The sequence below is a fragment of the Penicillium expansum genome, assembly GCF_000769745.1.
Source record: "Penicillium expansum strain MD-8 chromosome Unknown contig211, whole genome shotgun sequence".
Taxonomy (NCBI): domain Eukaryota; kingdom Fungi; phylum Ascomycota; class Eurotiomycetes; order Eurotiales; family Aspergillaceae; genus Penicillium; species Penicillium expansum.
The window spans coordinates 93,051-107,819 of record NW_015971430.1 but is presented as its reverse complement, the minus strand read 5'-3'; the positions used below and the strand labels follow the sequence as shown (position 1 = coordinate 107,819).

General features: G+C 47.6%; 5 protein-coding genes across 5 annotated transcripts; 3 read left to right on the top strand and 2 right to left on the bottom strand.

Annotated features, from left to right (window-relative positions):
- Positions 1-1,840: 1,840 nt before the first annotated feature.
- Positions 1,841-2,140, top strand: PEX2_065320 (uncharacterized protein; the record flags this gene model as incomplete). The annotated part of the gene is made up of 1 exon (XM_016743803.1): positions 1,841-2,140. The coding sequence occupies one exon, from the start codon at positions 1,841-1,843 to the stop codon at positions 2,138-2,140; it is 300 nt and encodes a 99-aa protein (XP_016594695.1).
- A 303-nt stretch (positions 2,141-2,443) lies between these two features.
- On the bottom strand, positions 2,444-3,483 carry PEX2_065310 (uncharacterized protein; the record flags this gene model as incomplete). The annotated part of the gene is made up of 5 exons (XM_016743802.1): positions 2,444-2,462; positions 2,517-2,629; positions 2,684-2,758; positions 2,809-3,104; positions 3,162-3,483. 5 exons carry the CDS (start codon positions 3,481-3,483, stop codon positions 2,444-2,446), a joined length of 825 nt encoding a protein of 274 aa, XP_016594694.1.
- Positions 3,484-4,061: 578 nt separating this feature from the next.
- Positions 4,062-4,832, top strand: PEX2_065300 (SDR family oxidoreductase; the record flags this gene model as incomplete). Its single annotated transcript, XM_016743801.1, has 1 exon — positions 4,062-4,832. The coding sequence occupies one exon, from the start codon at positions 4,062-4,064 to the stop codon at positions 4,830-4,832; it is 771 nt and encodes a 256-aa protein (XP_016594693.1).
- Positions 4,833-5,676: 844 nt separating this feature from the next.
- On the bottom strand, positions 5,677-7,773 carry PEX2_065290 (flavin monoamine oxidase family protein; the record flags this gene model as incomplete). The annotated part of the gene is made up of 1 exon (XM_016743800.1): positions 5,677-7,773. The coding sequence occupies one exon, from the start codon at positions 7,771-7,773 to the stop codon at positions 5,677-5,679; it is 2,097 nt and encodes a 698-aa protein (XP_016594692.1).
- Positions 7,774-10,180: 2,407 nt separating this feature from the next.
- On the top strand, positions 10,181-14,458 carry PEX2_065280 (uncharacterized protein; the record flags this gene model as incomplete). Its single annotated transcript, XM_016743799.1, has 2 exons — positions 10,181-11,284; positions 11,819-14,458. 2 exons carry the CDS (start codon positions 10,181-10,183, stop codon positions 14,456-14,458), a joined length of 3,744 nt encoding a protein of 1,247 aa, XP_016594691.1.
- Positions 14,459-14,769: the final 311 nt, after the last annotated feature.

The window sequence follows — 14,769 nt, the reverse complement described above, 5'->3', positions numbered from 1 at the left end:
TCCACGGTGTGAAGATCACTTCTACATACACAGGTTGGGTAACAGAATTCAATACATAGATGATATCCCGTACATTTAAAAAAAATGTGTGTAAGGAAAAAAAAGAAGGGCCCGAACCGCGATTTGAACGCGGGACCTCGCACAGGTTCACCCGAAGCACGAATCATACCTAATTTTGAATTAGTTGAGATTCGCAGGACAGCATATTGAAGTGGAACGTACCACTAGACCATCCGGGCGGTTGTGTGTTAGAGTTTTCATTTGTACAGAATATAATGTAAACAAATCACAGCTATATCAAGTGCTGATCTATACATCGTAGGCTTCTTCCAAGGTTCGCCTATTTCCAATCTAAGTATACTATACTCAAAGATACTCAAAGGTCGCTATTAATTACATGACAGTAACTTGGAGGATAAATCAAGGGTAACTCATAATATACAATGTGATACTTGTATATTGGAGATGTGATCATTGTGGGTCGGGAATATGTATATACTCGACTGTCCATGCATGTACAGGTAGACTACTGATTACAAAAATGTCCAAGGGTATTCCTAGACCCATCTGACGTGATCCGAGGGGCTAGTTTCACCAATTAAGAGGGAGTATCGCGAGGACCCCATGAGCATTGAAGCTCTTGGCTTCAATGCGGGGGACCTTCAATTCCCCTTACGTTCACCGAGACATTACAGCCTTAGATTCAAAAAAAGCAGAATCAAGAATGACAGATTCCAAGTCAGTGGCTATTATTGGAGGTAAGAGAAATATCCCATTGTACGCTCTCTAGAGACTGCTAACAACCCGGATTAAAGCGGGTATATTTGGTCTTTCACTGGCGATTGCCCTACGAGATAGAAGTAAACAAGGTATCTCCCTGAAAATAGGTTACAAATAGCTTATAATTCACAGAATATGAAGTGTCATGTGACCTTCCAACACATATGTATACTTCGAGGCTTCCTTATCCGGCACCAAAAGCAGCTAATATGACATGGTATGACGGACTGTAAGTTTAAACTATGAGTCAAGGAAATTTTGTAGACTATCTTTCAAGCTTTGAATTATATCTCCACCATTTTGAAACACAGCTACCAGGTACAAGCCACGAAGCCAAACAAAATGTCGCAGAACAAAAGATCGCCGATAATTCCCCAAGGCCTCCGAGCATGGTATGACCGTTTACTCCACATGGTCCGTCATTCCAAGTCCGACATACCTGCGCCTATCATTACGCACATCAAGCAGCCACTGATGCCTGGTCTCCCACATCTAAACCCCTCCAGTATGACCTTACCTCAAACAGAGAAGGCTTTCAATCTAAAGGAGGCCGAAGGCTATCAGAGTTGGCAAATTCCTTCTATACATCTTGTCCTTTCACCTGAATTTGGTAATTACTATCACTCCCCTAGGCGTTATAGGAGTGTTCTAATTATGATTAGATCTGTGGCTGCATAAATATGACGAGTTGACCGAGCTTCCTGCCTATACTGAGGCCAGGTCACGATGCAGAGTAGATTCTTTGATAGTGGCAGTATATCGCAGCCTATCAGACCAAGGACTGCTCCAAAACCCTGCCGGCACTAGAGTGACTCTGGCCCTAGAGCGTCCCTTGGAGTGGGGGCCTGTCCTCCACCAAAACGTCCCACATAAATGCAGTGGAACTGCAGATTATAGCCTTCTTTTTGGTGACAAGGACCATATGGCCTGCCATATGGTAATTATCGAAGCCAAGAGACGGGGACATTTCCCAGATCAGGGTCAGATCATCGCCTATATGGCGATGGTCCAAGCCAGCAGAAGGTCCAGGGGGCAGACCGATTGGACGGTCTGGGGGGTGATGACGGACGGCTGGTCCTTTCAGTTCTACCAGCTAAACATGGAGGGAGCTTGGTCATTCCTGGGATTGCAGGCTAAGAGAGACAGCTGGCAAGCTATTGCCACCATGCTTGGGTCTATAGTCCTGCATGCACAACAGGCATGCAACTCCCCTCTCCGACCTAGTCTGTCCTCCAACCAAGCGCCTGGATCCAAACGGTACTCAGTCGCTTCTGTGGCGCCTAGAATTAGTTCCCTTCAGTTGGCACCAATGGGGGAGTTCATGAGCGGGATTCAGGATGCTCTAGACGCTGACACTTAAATCCTTGTGCAGAGTTGGACATTTGATTATTCTTAGCTAGGTCCACTTTCGATTCTAACGTTATCCTTAATTGAACTCAGTCTTCACTACTGATTGTAGGTGCAGGATGCAGGATGAAGATAAGGGACTGAGTTTCCCACATATTTCCAGAATGAGTAGATTTTCTGTTGGCTTTCAAGTTTGGATCATTCTTTAATGTCGAGTACCAAGCATGATGCATGGTAGAAATTACCGTGTCATTACAAACCGGAAAATCAATGGACCGTCAATGGTAACGGTACCATACAAAATAGCATACATTGCTTAATCATCGATGTCCGTACTAGACCTGGCAGTGACCCTCCGGGCGGTCCATGATCTTGGACCCTCCACTCACCGGAACGATTTCCCGTCATGACCTGGAAGAGTACACCACGAGACACTTCTGGAAAAGACACAGGGAGTCCGCAGTCCCTTCAAATCAAAGATATCTTTCACTCCCAAACGTAACTGCATGTTGTTAGCAAAAATTCAAATTACAGCGGACTGCGTTATAGGACGTACTCCTGCAAGTGGTTTCGATGATGTTGGTGTATAGTATAGCCTAGATGGCACAGCAACGCTTTTCGTCATTGCACCCTGGAATTGATCAGCAAACCTTCCTGAAGGCAGGTGACAATTTTACTCACCGATGAGGTTGCTGGCAAGGGTTTAAATCCTCCGACCCCATCGCTAAGGGCAGCTTCAGTGAATGCTAGCTGATGATCGGAATAGAGACGGAAGGCCTGATAGATCTCTCCAGTTCGCGGTGAGTAAAAGTAGGGCCCGTTTGGTATGTCATGACGCAGTTTGGCATATTTGATATGCACCCCAGATGTATAGCTGGAAGAGGCCATCGCAAGTTTATTTCCAAGTCCCCGTAGAGCCTTTTGAACACCAGACTCTATTTGGCCTCGATAGTCTCCATCGTAGACAAGGAAAACCGCTATCTTGAAGTCAACAGAAGTTCTTTGGTGGAAATATTGACTTGATTAGCACCCACCTTCAAGAAATCCAGTCTGAAAAACATCATCGGTGGCCGAATAGTTCGCAATGGTTTCTTTTATAATGTTCGTGTTGAGCACAGCTTTATCTGTCCGAATGACCGTCAGGGGAACGATTGCATCGAATCGAGTCGAATCAAAACCCGAGATAACTATGCTCGAGACCACATCACCACTATAGTAGTTTATGTCATTGACTGTAAACAGTTTACCATTATCAACACTCGAAGTGGCAGAGATGGTCGAGGCAGCCAAGAAGAGAAGAAGAGAAGTAGAGACCCGCCAAAGGCAGTAACCAAGACCATAACCATTAAGAACCATGATGTGCCTTTGTTGCAGCCATGTTTGAAAGTAGATATGAGCTTTAAATATGTCTGCCCAACTCAAAATCAGATGCTTTCATGTACATCCGGCTGGGGACCTTCCGAGGGCGCTGGAATCATAGGTTCTATTAGTCCTGTTAACTTCAGAATGAGGAGATAACAGACATAGCTTGCAGCTATTAGCCCCTCTTCTGTTAATATTTGAAGATAGATAAGACATCTTCTCCAACCTTTCTTGGCAATGGTTTCCAGGATTCCTCGGTGGATCTCAGAGGGGGTTTGGAGGTTGGAGAACCTTGAGAGATCTTGGCGTTTATTGAATGCCTGCCTTGACTGCACGTAAACCTAGGGTCTAATAGCCATCTGCATTGATTGAATATATAAGTAGAGTTATGCTCAGCTTGAGTTCAATACGACATTGCTGACAATTGTTGGCGTGATGAGGAGTGTAGCTCTGATTGGCCCGCTTCACACAAGCCCTAAGTATAAAAGGAGGGGGCGGATTACTTAGTTTTCTTTCTTTCCTCTCTTCCTTCTTGAACCAAAAAAGGTCCAACCAAAAAAACATTCATGATAATGACCCCCACTGCAAACACAATATACGTTGTGACAGGTGCAAACAGAGGCCTCGGTCTTGGACTGACTAAACGGCTACTAGAACGCCCTGCCACTACCGTTGTGGCCTCAGTGCGCAGCCACAACGCCGCCACAAGCCTTAGGTCAGACGTTGAAGATGTTGCAGTGGGAGAGAATAGTATCCTTTACATCATCGAACTGGACTTTTCAACTGCGATACCCCCCGAAAAGATTGCACAGAACTTCGCCGCAGCAGTTAGTACAGTGACGCATGTCGATGTGCTCATCTGCAATGCCGGATTCGCGGCACCCATGACTCCAGCCCTAGTGACTTCGGCGGAAGACCTCCGTGAATCTTTTGAAGTCAACACCATCGCCCCACTCCTTGTGTTCCAGGCCCTCTGGCCACTTATGCAGAGATCAGGTTCTGTGCCCAAGCTCGCCGTTATATCTTCCTCCGTCGGTTCGATTGCTGATCAGGAGCCTGTTCCCGGTGGGGCATATGGTCCTAGTAAAGCAGCTTCAAACTGGCTTACCAAGGCTCTTCATGCTGAAAATGCGGCAGATGGATTGGTTGCGTTTGCTCTGCATCCTGGCTGGGTGCAGACACGCGCGGGGGATTTCGTTGCGAAGGAGTGGGGATATCCTGGTAGCCCACCGGTGACTGTTGAGGATAGTGTTAAGGGAATGCTTGGTGTTATTGACAATGCTACAAGGGAAAATGTGTCGGGAAAATTCATATCGTTAACGGGAGAGATTTTGTCGTGGTAGAGAGGGTATTTGAATGATAGGGAAATGGCACAGTACACAGTATTGGAATTTTATGCTGCACCACAATGATAATTGATATAAAATCAAGGTCATGGCATCAAGGCCAATATAGCCTTGGATGATTAGTATGTGCTGATCTGACTCGAGTCGCACGAGAGAAGCCGAGCTGAGCAGAAATCCATGCCCATGCCTATAGGTCAGTGCACCAACATCAGAGCCTTTTTATCACACATCTCCGAATAATCTGACTAGTCCTTAAGTTAACTCGCTTGGCTAGCACTAAAACTATTTTGCCGACTATGCAAACTAACATGATACCTTTGATGTCGCGTTATGAACAAATCGGCTTAAAGGGTAGCGACACTGTCAACGAAAATGACCAAGAGAGCTAGTCTATCAAGACATGGGCGCTTGCATGATGGGGATTCACGACCTCCTGTTGTGTTTTAGCCACAACAGTGTCAGTTGCTGGTGGGATCTGTGCTCTTCTACTCTCATTTTCTATCTTCATGCGGTTTCCAAGTGGCATGCCTTTATCTGGATGTTGTACCGCTAGCATAGCTGCTGCCTGGCAGCCTTGGAAACAAGATGATCAACAATTCGACATAGATTTGGTATATAAGAACTTAAAATGGGGTGTGATTCAAGAGTCGTAGATGAACAATGGTATTGGGCATGCGACCTTTTCTGCGGATACTGTGGAGCCTCTTGTAAAGGGGGAGCTGTACAATTGATATGGAGCTATGAGATAGACAAAATATATAGAGGCCGTGTGCGTATGTATATCACGAGTATTTGCACTTTTTAGGATAGTATACCCCAAACTAAGGAGTAGGACAGGCCATCATAGCTTGATCCATCTTCCCATCCACCGCTGGTTAAGTTCCTTCGCCTCATCCACCAAACCCAACTCCAACAGCAGCTGAACAGACCCACGAACGGACGAATGCAGCGAAGAGCTAACCCAAGCTTGTGTTGGCGCAGTGTGCTCCCCAATGAAAATGGTGTTATGCTCCGTCTGATGATAAGCTGGAATGTATAGTTCATGCTGTGCAACATCCGGCCGACACCAAGAAGTCGCAGTATGTTCATCCTGCAGCCAGCAGAGACGCTCATAATCTCCCGTGTAGAGGTCGCGCGCTTGTTTACCATGCAGGCTGACAATCGAATCCAGCACCGTCTGGACATGTTCTTCGTCCGAGAAACTCACAAACCGGTCGCTCCAATCACCACCTCGGTAGTGCATGATGAGACCCGGGCGGGACTCGTTGAGTCCGTAGACTGGATAGTAAAGTGCTCCGACTGAGTCGCTTGATGGCCTGGAGTAGCCGCCAAAAATTGGCCGGTCGCCCTTTTCCCAGAATCGCTCGGAGAATAGTAGGGCTACTTTGCATGCGGACTTGAATCGCAGACCTGCTTCGCTGATTGCGCGGTCTAGGACCGAGGAGAATTTGGGTAGATCCATAAAGCGGGTCATAGTGAATGGAGCTGCCATTATTGTGTAGTCGTACTCTTTGGACTCGAAGGTGCGATTCGAGACATTGGGGTACCATGACAGTCGAGTCCGGGTGTGGCCATCGCTCCCCTTGACTGACTCGAGTTTCCGAATTTTTCGATTTAGAGTAAGTCTGCTACGGATGTGAGGAAGAAAGGCGTCAGACAGGCGGTTGAATCCTCCATCGATACAGAGCCATTCTGTTTCGCCCAGACTGCCCTTGCTTCCGTCTAGGCCGAGGTTGGAGTTATGATGCAGCTCATCCCAGAACACATCGTAGTCGGATGATGTCCAGATCTCGTCGGTAATGTTATGGCTGGCTTTGAAGACATGTCGCATCATTGCTTGTTCACTCCAGTCATCGAGCCCCTGATCCATAGCAGCCTTGTGGGCTCTCCAGACATCCTTCTGAAGAGATTTGAGAGTCTTTTCGTCTTTCAGAATTTTATTCATCTGGTTCTCGATATTGCTGTATTCAACACTTGACATTTCTGGGGGGTCCTTCAGGCTTGGATCCTCCTTGATCTCAGCGCGTGTTGGGATTCTTCCATCTGGATGGCGGCGAGTCCCTTGAGCATACAACTCATTGGGACTGTGTTGGATCCAGGGGATGAAGTCAATCTTCCACTGCAAGTCATTCTTGTTCATGTTGTTCAAGATCTTGGCCATTTGGAAAGTCAACTGATGATCAGAATACAGGAGCGTCTCATTGTCGTCTTTGTAAGTGACAGAGTGCGGCAGTCGCATCGGCCCCATTTCAGCCCATTCTTGAGTGCCTGCGACATATTTCGTCCGGAATCTGCCACCAACGCGATCGCTGGCTTCAATAATCTCCCAGTTGTGTATACCGACGCTGTCCAGCATCAATCCCGTTGCAAGTCCAGAGATCCCGCCTCCGACAATTGCGATCGAGGTATTCTTTGGTGACCCTTTTGAAGCAACTCCTCCACTACTTTCTACCTTGTCTTTGATTTTGGCTACTCCGTCAAACCAAGCTCCCTGCGCATCAAAATCCTTCAGCAATGGGATGTTTGTGTCTGCTGTGGATCGTTTCTTAGACTTTTTCTGCAGGGAGACAGGGCTGCTTCTGCCCAGGACCTTTTGCGTCAGATTTGCGCCATCAGAGCCATATATGTAAACACAGTGGTGGGTTGGAGCCTCATCTGGAACCACCCAAGCCAGGCGCTGTGGAGGATGATCATGGATTGAAAACTGTCCGATGATTTGGCCCTTTGCAGACGAATCCTCGCTGTCACAAGGCGCGTAGACAGATTTGATCAAACTGGGAGGTTGATCCAACCAATGGAGATGGATATTGGCTAGTTCACCACCCCGAACTGTCTCGGAGGTTGTCACTTTGACTATTTCTCGTTCAATGGTGGCTCCGAGTCCAGGCAAAGCCTGGGCGATCAGTGTCACCACCGCAAGGGATGATTTGCCAAGCATTGTGACTGCAATTGACCTCAGAATCTGGCATGGCTTGCTTGCAGCTTTTATGTTCACACGCTCGTTAGTGTATCTCACGCTTCGACGCTATTGAGGACCTTCTGTGGTGCCAAGAAAGGCACGAGAATGCGATCGACATAACCGCAGCAACTATTTGAGCCATCTTGTCTATTTCCCCGAAAAGTGGTAATATTCTCCGTATATCATCTCTGAAGAGTACCGCGTAGAAGGGGACCTTGTGGCCGATCAGCAATTTCACAGATCGACCGAATTAAATTGATTTTATAAGACAGACTAGACTTATGCCAGCATATATTCACGTCAAGCCTAGAGTATAGAATATGGAATAAGAACACAAAGGGGGTAAGCTACGGGCTGAGCAGAAACACTAGAGATACCGGTATCTTTATGACTTGTTCTATGTCATTAACTAGACAAGCTTGTACAACCTTCAGTTAGGTGACTTCAAATCCATATGGAGATTAGGATCCTTAGCCATAAGGACGATGACAAGCAGTAGGGTGGTAATGATCGTGTCCATTTTTTGAAGAAGCTTAGCTACGCCTTGAACATATAAAGTAAAGCTAGAGATATAATATGTAAAACCTACATGCTGTTGTCCTCTAGTATCGGTAGACTTATAGCTGCTGCACCATTCAGATGATGCTTGCGATCCTTTCCAACCAATCAACCGAGATCTGGATGTTATGCTCCAAAGCGGCTGGTGGACGACAGAACATCTCCTTGAACTTGATGTCCAAAGATTCTTCCGCACAACTGGTGTAGTAGTAGCTGGATCTAGGACCATCACCTGGAAGGATATTTCCGGGGAAGTCTGATCGATCGACATAATGAGGACAAGGTTGACCTGGCCCAAGGAGTTTGCCAGCCACCACGCTGCATCTACCCTCAACTTTTGAAATGATTTCGACACTCCGCCGCAAATTGTGGAACATTCTCGAAAATGCATAAGTTGGGATATCTCTTATTTATAGTAAATTGGCCTAAGCTATCATACAGAGACACGTGGAAGTTGCGAACACCTTCCTGTTATGATCTGAACTGATGTTAGTTGTTACAGCCCCAGCACTGATAACTTTAGATCGTAGAAAGGGAGACAATGCAAGAGAAGCCCAAGGCAGTATAATATAATACCCACACCTATACATACATGGCTGTGGTCATCTTATTAACCGATTTGTTGGACTTGAGACAGAGTTAGTTGTTCCGCTCACCGATTCGCCGGCCGTACTGCTTGACGATTCGTCCTTGAACTCTCGGGGCAGCCCTGAACAACTGCAGGTATAGTGCTGTATTTTGCATTCTCTGCAGTCTGCTGAAAAGAGCCCAGGGGTTCCTAGCCATTACAGCTGACAAAAAATGAATAAGCCAAGCCTATCCTGCTTACGGCCGATTGATAATACCAACCATGCCAGTCTGGCAATGGCCAATCTGACCATAGTAGTACCAAATTAGATTTATGTCATTAAGAGTAACCACAGTTTTCGATGGATTGTTGATAGTCTTTGTTGTAATGCTTACTGATTCCTCTGTAATTCGGACAAAGCCACTAGGAGGACAGTCACAGGGGTTACGGTTTACAAAGAAAGGCCTGGGACACTCGATGGATTGAATGACTCTGGAATGAACCTCGGTCTTTTCTTCCGTGGAGACACAAGGATGAAGTCGTACTCACCGGTAGTTTGAGTTGTGATAATATGTAGCATCTTCCAAATTCCATTGGCGTTGATGAAGAGAAGTTCCAAGAGCAAAAACCAGCTTTGTTCTTCATTGTGATTCAAGATGTCCATCTTCGACAGGGAGTTTGAGAGTCAAAGAAATGACTTTACAACTGTCTTCTTTTCCCTTTATTATAATATCCTGGACCTCATATAAACACAGAAACAACCTTGAAACTATGCATAACCCTATTTCTCCATAATCTGCATCAGTTTGATACGCTAAAAGCTTAGGTACACCGGAACTCTATGGACCTTGGGCTCGGGGTATCTTCCAGGTCTGACTGTCGATTGATTATTCATATTTCGCCCCCAATAAGAACGCATTGGGAATTGCAGTAGCCTTGATATTTTGATACGGCTGACTCGACACTGATCAGGGTCTGACAGGCGCAGCAAAGTCGTATCACCTTGGACTTGAGTAGCTTGAGACATAAAACGACAAAACGAAATAGTTAGTTTAAGCTACGCCAATAGGCATCTTGTAAGATACTATGTCAACTTTTTGATAGGCAATCCAAATATATGTGGAAAATTCAAAAGCCACAGCAACAAAGACTTGGCCTGACGTAGCCCGATTCGCATGTCAACCGTGCAACAAAGAGCTGGGAGGTATTTATTGGGATGACTCCCTTGTTGGATCGGAATAGTCAATCTCAAAATTTTCAATGGTTCGGCACATTTTTTCTTGGCTCTGGGCTATTCCTGCCCTGGCTAAAGTTCAACTTCATAGCATTCATCCTCAAGGCCACGATGAGATCACCTATAGCTTCAATATCCCCGATAATACTGCCAAGTCGGGCTCAGGACCCATATATTTCCAGATGAATTCTACTCGCCAAGTGCAGTGGTTCGCCTTGGGCCAAGGAATGCAAATGGCAGGTGCCAATATGTTTGTCGTGTACACGTCTGGCAACACTGTTACCGTTTCTCCACGGTCGGGTATCGGGGAAATTGAACCGTTGTATAACAAGGGCGCCCAGATCACAATTTTGAATGGCAGTGGTGTGCACGACGGGGTCATCACTGCCAATGTCCGATGCGATACCTGCCTGAAATGGAATGGGGGAACAGAAACCGTGACCAGCTCCTCAAGTCCATGGATTTGGGCCATCAAATATGGAGAGTCCTTAAATTCGGTTAGTTTGTCGGAGGTTATCACCCAACATGATGATCACGGCGTCACGACCATTGACCTGAAAAAAGCGACGGGCGGCAACTCAATGAATCCCTTCGCCCAGATGGCCCGAGCGCCCATCTCCTCCAGTGAAGAAGATCCGGGCTTTGCGGCCTTCCGAAGGACAGTTAAGAGGAAAAAGACGGCTCATGCTGTGCTCATGGTTTTGGCTTTCGTGGTCATGTTCCCTTTTTTCGCGCTCGGACTTCACATTTTCCCATCGAAATGGACGGTGAACATTCACGGAACATTTCAGCTCCTCACTTTGGCCGTGGTAATCGCAGGCTTTGGACTTGGTATTTCTCTGGCACGGCAGATTGAATTGATCGATTCTTACCATACCATCCTGGGGATGATTATTGTACCATGCCTTGTTCTTTTCCAGCCTGCTATGGGAGTGCTGCAACACCGATTCTTCCGGAAGACAGGTGGGAAAGGACCTTTTGCTTACATGCACCGTTGGTTTGGACGGCTGATGATGATTTTGGGTGTCATCAATGTTGGGCTTGGATTCAAGCTTGCGCAAGCACCGCGTGGGGCGGTCATTGCAACTAGTGTTGTTGCTGGTATCATTGCGATAGTTTATATTGTGATTGTTAGTTGGATTGGAAGACCGAGGAGACGCAATTTGTAAAGGGATGGAGGTTAAGAAGTCACTTATGTTGTAGGTATGGGGGGGTAAGAGATCGGAGGTTGACATTGGAATGTCCAGATTATCTACTCCGTACCGCCGATCGATTTCCCCGATGACATCATCGCCCCCCTGTTCATTTTCGGTCTCTGTGGTTTTTAACGAGTCAACTCATTGGATCTTCTTCTTCCAATCCCCTTTTTCGCTCCTTAAATGACGTCGGCCAATTTTGCGATCGGAATCTCACTTTTGTCTTTCATTTAAATCTCATTTAAATCTCATTATTGGCTTTGATTTTCTTTGGTTTCCTTGGATTTTGCGACAGCTGGCATACTGCTACTATCTTCCCTCTGAACAGATCCATCATGCCATTACATACAGTCGCACTAGGTGTGGCATTGACTCCCACTGTCCTTCATACTCTCATCAGTCATGTAAGCCCTTATGGATCACCCTCATAGGGTTAGGATTGTCTGGCTGATAGCGCATGATCTATAGTACCTACATCGCAAATCGTTACATAACAAACCCACCGTTCATGTTACCTACGATGAGGGTATCCAGATTGTCCGTCAATTCCTATTTTATGCATCTAAACACCCCGTCGAAGACCTCCAGGCGTTCACTCGCCAATGGGCCCCAAGCCCACATTGGGTGAGAACCGAGACCATCACAATCCCCGACGAGTTCCTTTCCTCTGCTGCGGATGCTGTCACAAAGCAGCTGGGCCCCAAGGGTGTCACACGAGTAGGAGGAGAGAAATGGTGGCAATGGCGCGGGCCGTCCGAAGAGCTTAAGGGGGAGTGGATTGAGATGCGGAACCACTACAATCAAACGGAGGGGGCCGGTGGGCATTGTAACCGTGTGATGCTATATGTTCATGGTGGGGCTTATTTCTTCGGAAGTGTCGACACCCATCGGTACATGATGCAGCGTCATGCGCGCAAACTGAAGGGACGTGTATTTGCGCCAGAGTATCGACTGGCGCCGCAATTCCCTTTCCCATGTGGCCTTCATGACTGCATGGCGGCTTACCTCTGGCTGCTAAAGTCCTACGAACCAAAAGAAATCATTCTGGCTGGTGACTCTGCGGGCGGAGGCCTGGCTCTATCGATGCTGGTCATCATGAGAGACCAGGGCATTCCCTTACCCGCAGGCGCCATCTTGATCTCGCCCTGGGTGGATTTAACACACTCTTTTCCGAGTATTATTGAGGAGAACACGGGCGATTATATCCCCGCCTATGGCTTCCGCCATAAGCCCTCGCCCGCTTGGCCTCCTCCCAATGCTGATGATATCCTGGAAATGAAAAAAATATCGCGCCAACCAATAGTGACTGCCGAGGATGTCAAAAAGGCTATTCCACAACCAAACAGTACTGCTGAAGAGACTGCCATCCGCGGTTATACGGTCCATGAGAGCACCCCACCCCCAGCTGAACATGTCTACCCTGGCCATCAGCAAGCCCCGAACCCTGCTAGTTTGCATGCCGAACCCGATAATATCCACGTTGTCTTGGACGGGAAGACAGTCGAATTGAAGGACCAAATCCAGTTGTACACGACGAACCAACTTATGTCCCACCCTCTCGTTTCGCCAGTCCTCCAGCCCTCTCTGGGTGGCCTGCCTCCTCTACAAATATTGAGCGGTGGTGGTGAGACACTACGTGATGAGCAATTCTACATCGCCCACAAAGCAGCCAACCCAGCAGCATATCCACCCAGTGACGTGTATCTCGATGAGAATGATCCCACTCGGGAGACCTTGAACAAGTACGAACCAACTTATGTACAACTTCAGGTCTGGGACAACTTATGCCATGTCGCTCCCACTCTGAGCTTTACACGACCAGCCAAGTATATGTTCCGTTCTATTTCCCAGTTTGGCTCTTGGGCGTTGGCCCGTGCACAGAATGGCGAGGTCGAAATCGTGGATGATAGTGCTCTTTCGGCCGCTTCGTCAAATAGCTCGGAAGATGAAGATGTCCCGGAGCCTCAAACCGCATTGAACAGTCCGCCTGACGCACCTGGGCCTTCCTCTGTAGGCAAGGCCGGGGATCCTCTTCCAGCGTTCCATCAATACATGATACGTCAACGAATCGATAAACGAGGGCATGTCTTCCCGCTAGATCCTCCCTCTTCCTACCTAGTGCTGAAGATTCCCCCTGCCCGAATTGGGGCAATCAATCCATTACTCATCCGAATGTGGTTGGACGCAAAGAAGGAATGGGATATCAGATTCGCAAAGGAGAAACTTCGGGTTCAGAGCCGACGCCTGAAAGAGCTGGCGCATGGCTTCCAAGACTTTGATGGTGAATGTCCTCCCCCGAGCTCCTTGGCCGCCCGGCGAGCTGCTCCTGGCGTATTACCAAAACGACATGCCAAGAAGAACTACGGCATGATGATGTGGAGCGGCTGGGGAAGTAGGCATGACGAGCGCAGAATGGAAATGGAGAAGCGGGCCGAGGAATCGGGCAGACGTTCCACCCGTGTCAGCACTGATGCTGGGCAGGCTGGAGCATGGTCCAGCACACCGGCAACGAATCCTAAAACCGAAAAAGTCCCAGACAAAGACCTTACCAACAACAAATCGCAGTCTAACGGCTACACGGCAGTCAGCTCGGATAAAAAGGAACAGCCCAGTAACTGTAATTCTTCTACTGGACGCACGTCCACAGATCCAGAGACCGTCTCTCGACCTCCCTCGCAGATAAGCACTGGCCCAATCCTCATATTGCCCGAGGTGAACAACAACAAATTCACAGATGAGAACGCCAGCACGAGGGCCCTCTTTCATGCAGCAGGCTCTTTACCAATGAAATCCGATCTCTCCTTAGCTCACAGCAGGTACCGGCCATCATCTGCTGCAGGATCAGCCACCGGTCGAAGCGAGATGCTGTCAGACACTGCCAGTACCGTTGGCGGCGACAAGGATTCCGTCGCCTATATGAACATGGCATCCGATACCGCTAGCACCCGAGCTGTGATTGGCGCGCGGGGTATCATTGCCCCGATTATGGCTGGCGAGAATGGCCGTCGCTCTACAGATACTCTATCGGTGTTCTCTGCGGCTGGTCGGGACTCCCTATCACACCGTCCCGAAATCCCAGAAAGAGAGGGGTTCAAAAGCGCCGAGTAAGCCTTATAGAATTGCTATTTATGAACATATCTCACTATCTGTGTCTTTTTGGACTATCATTCCAAATCTTTCCAAAATCTTTCTTCGATTTTTGGCTCTTTTGTTGAAGCTCCATGCAGCGACTGCCCGTTTGTTTGTGTTTTGTTTGTGTTTTGTGTTGGATATACCCAATTTTGGCAGTCAACTGTGAGGCCTCTGTCAGTCGAACATCATTTGTAGATGGAAGTAGTTCTGAGAATGAATACGGTCTATACCCCCAAACGAGAAGAAACCCAAATGCTGGAGAACATAAATAGCCAGTAGCCAGCCAC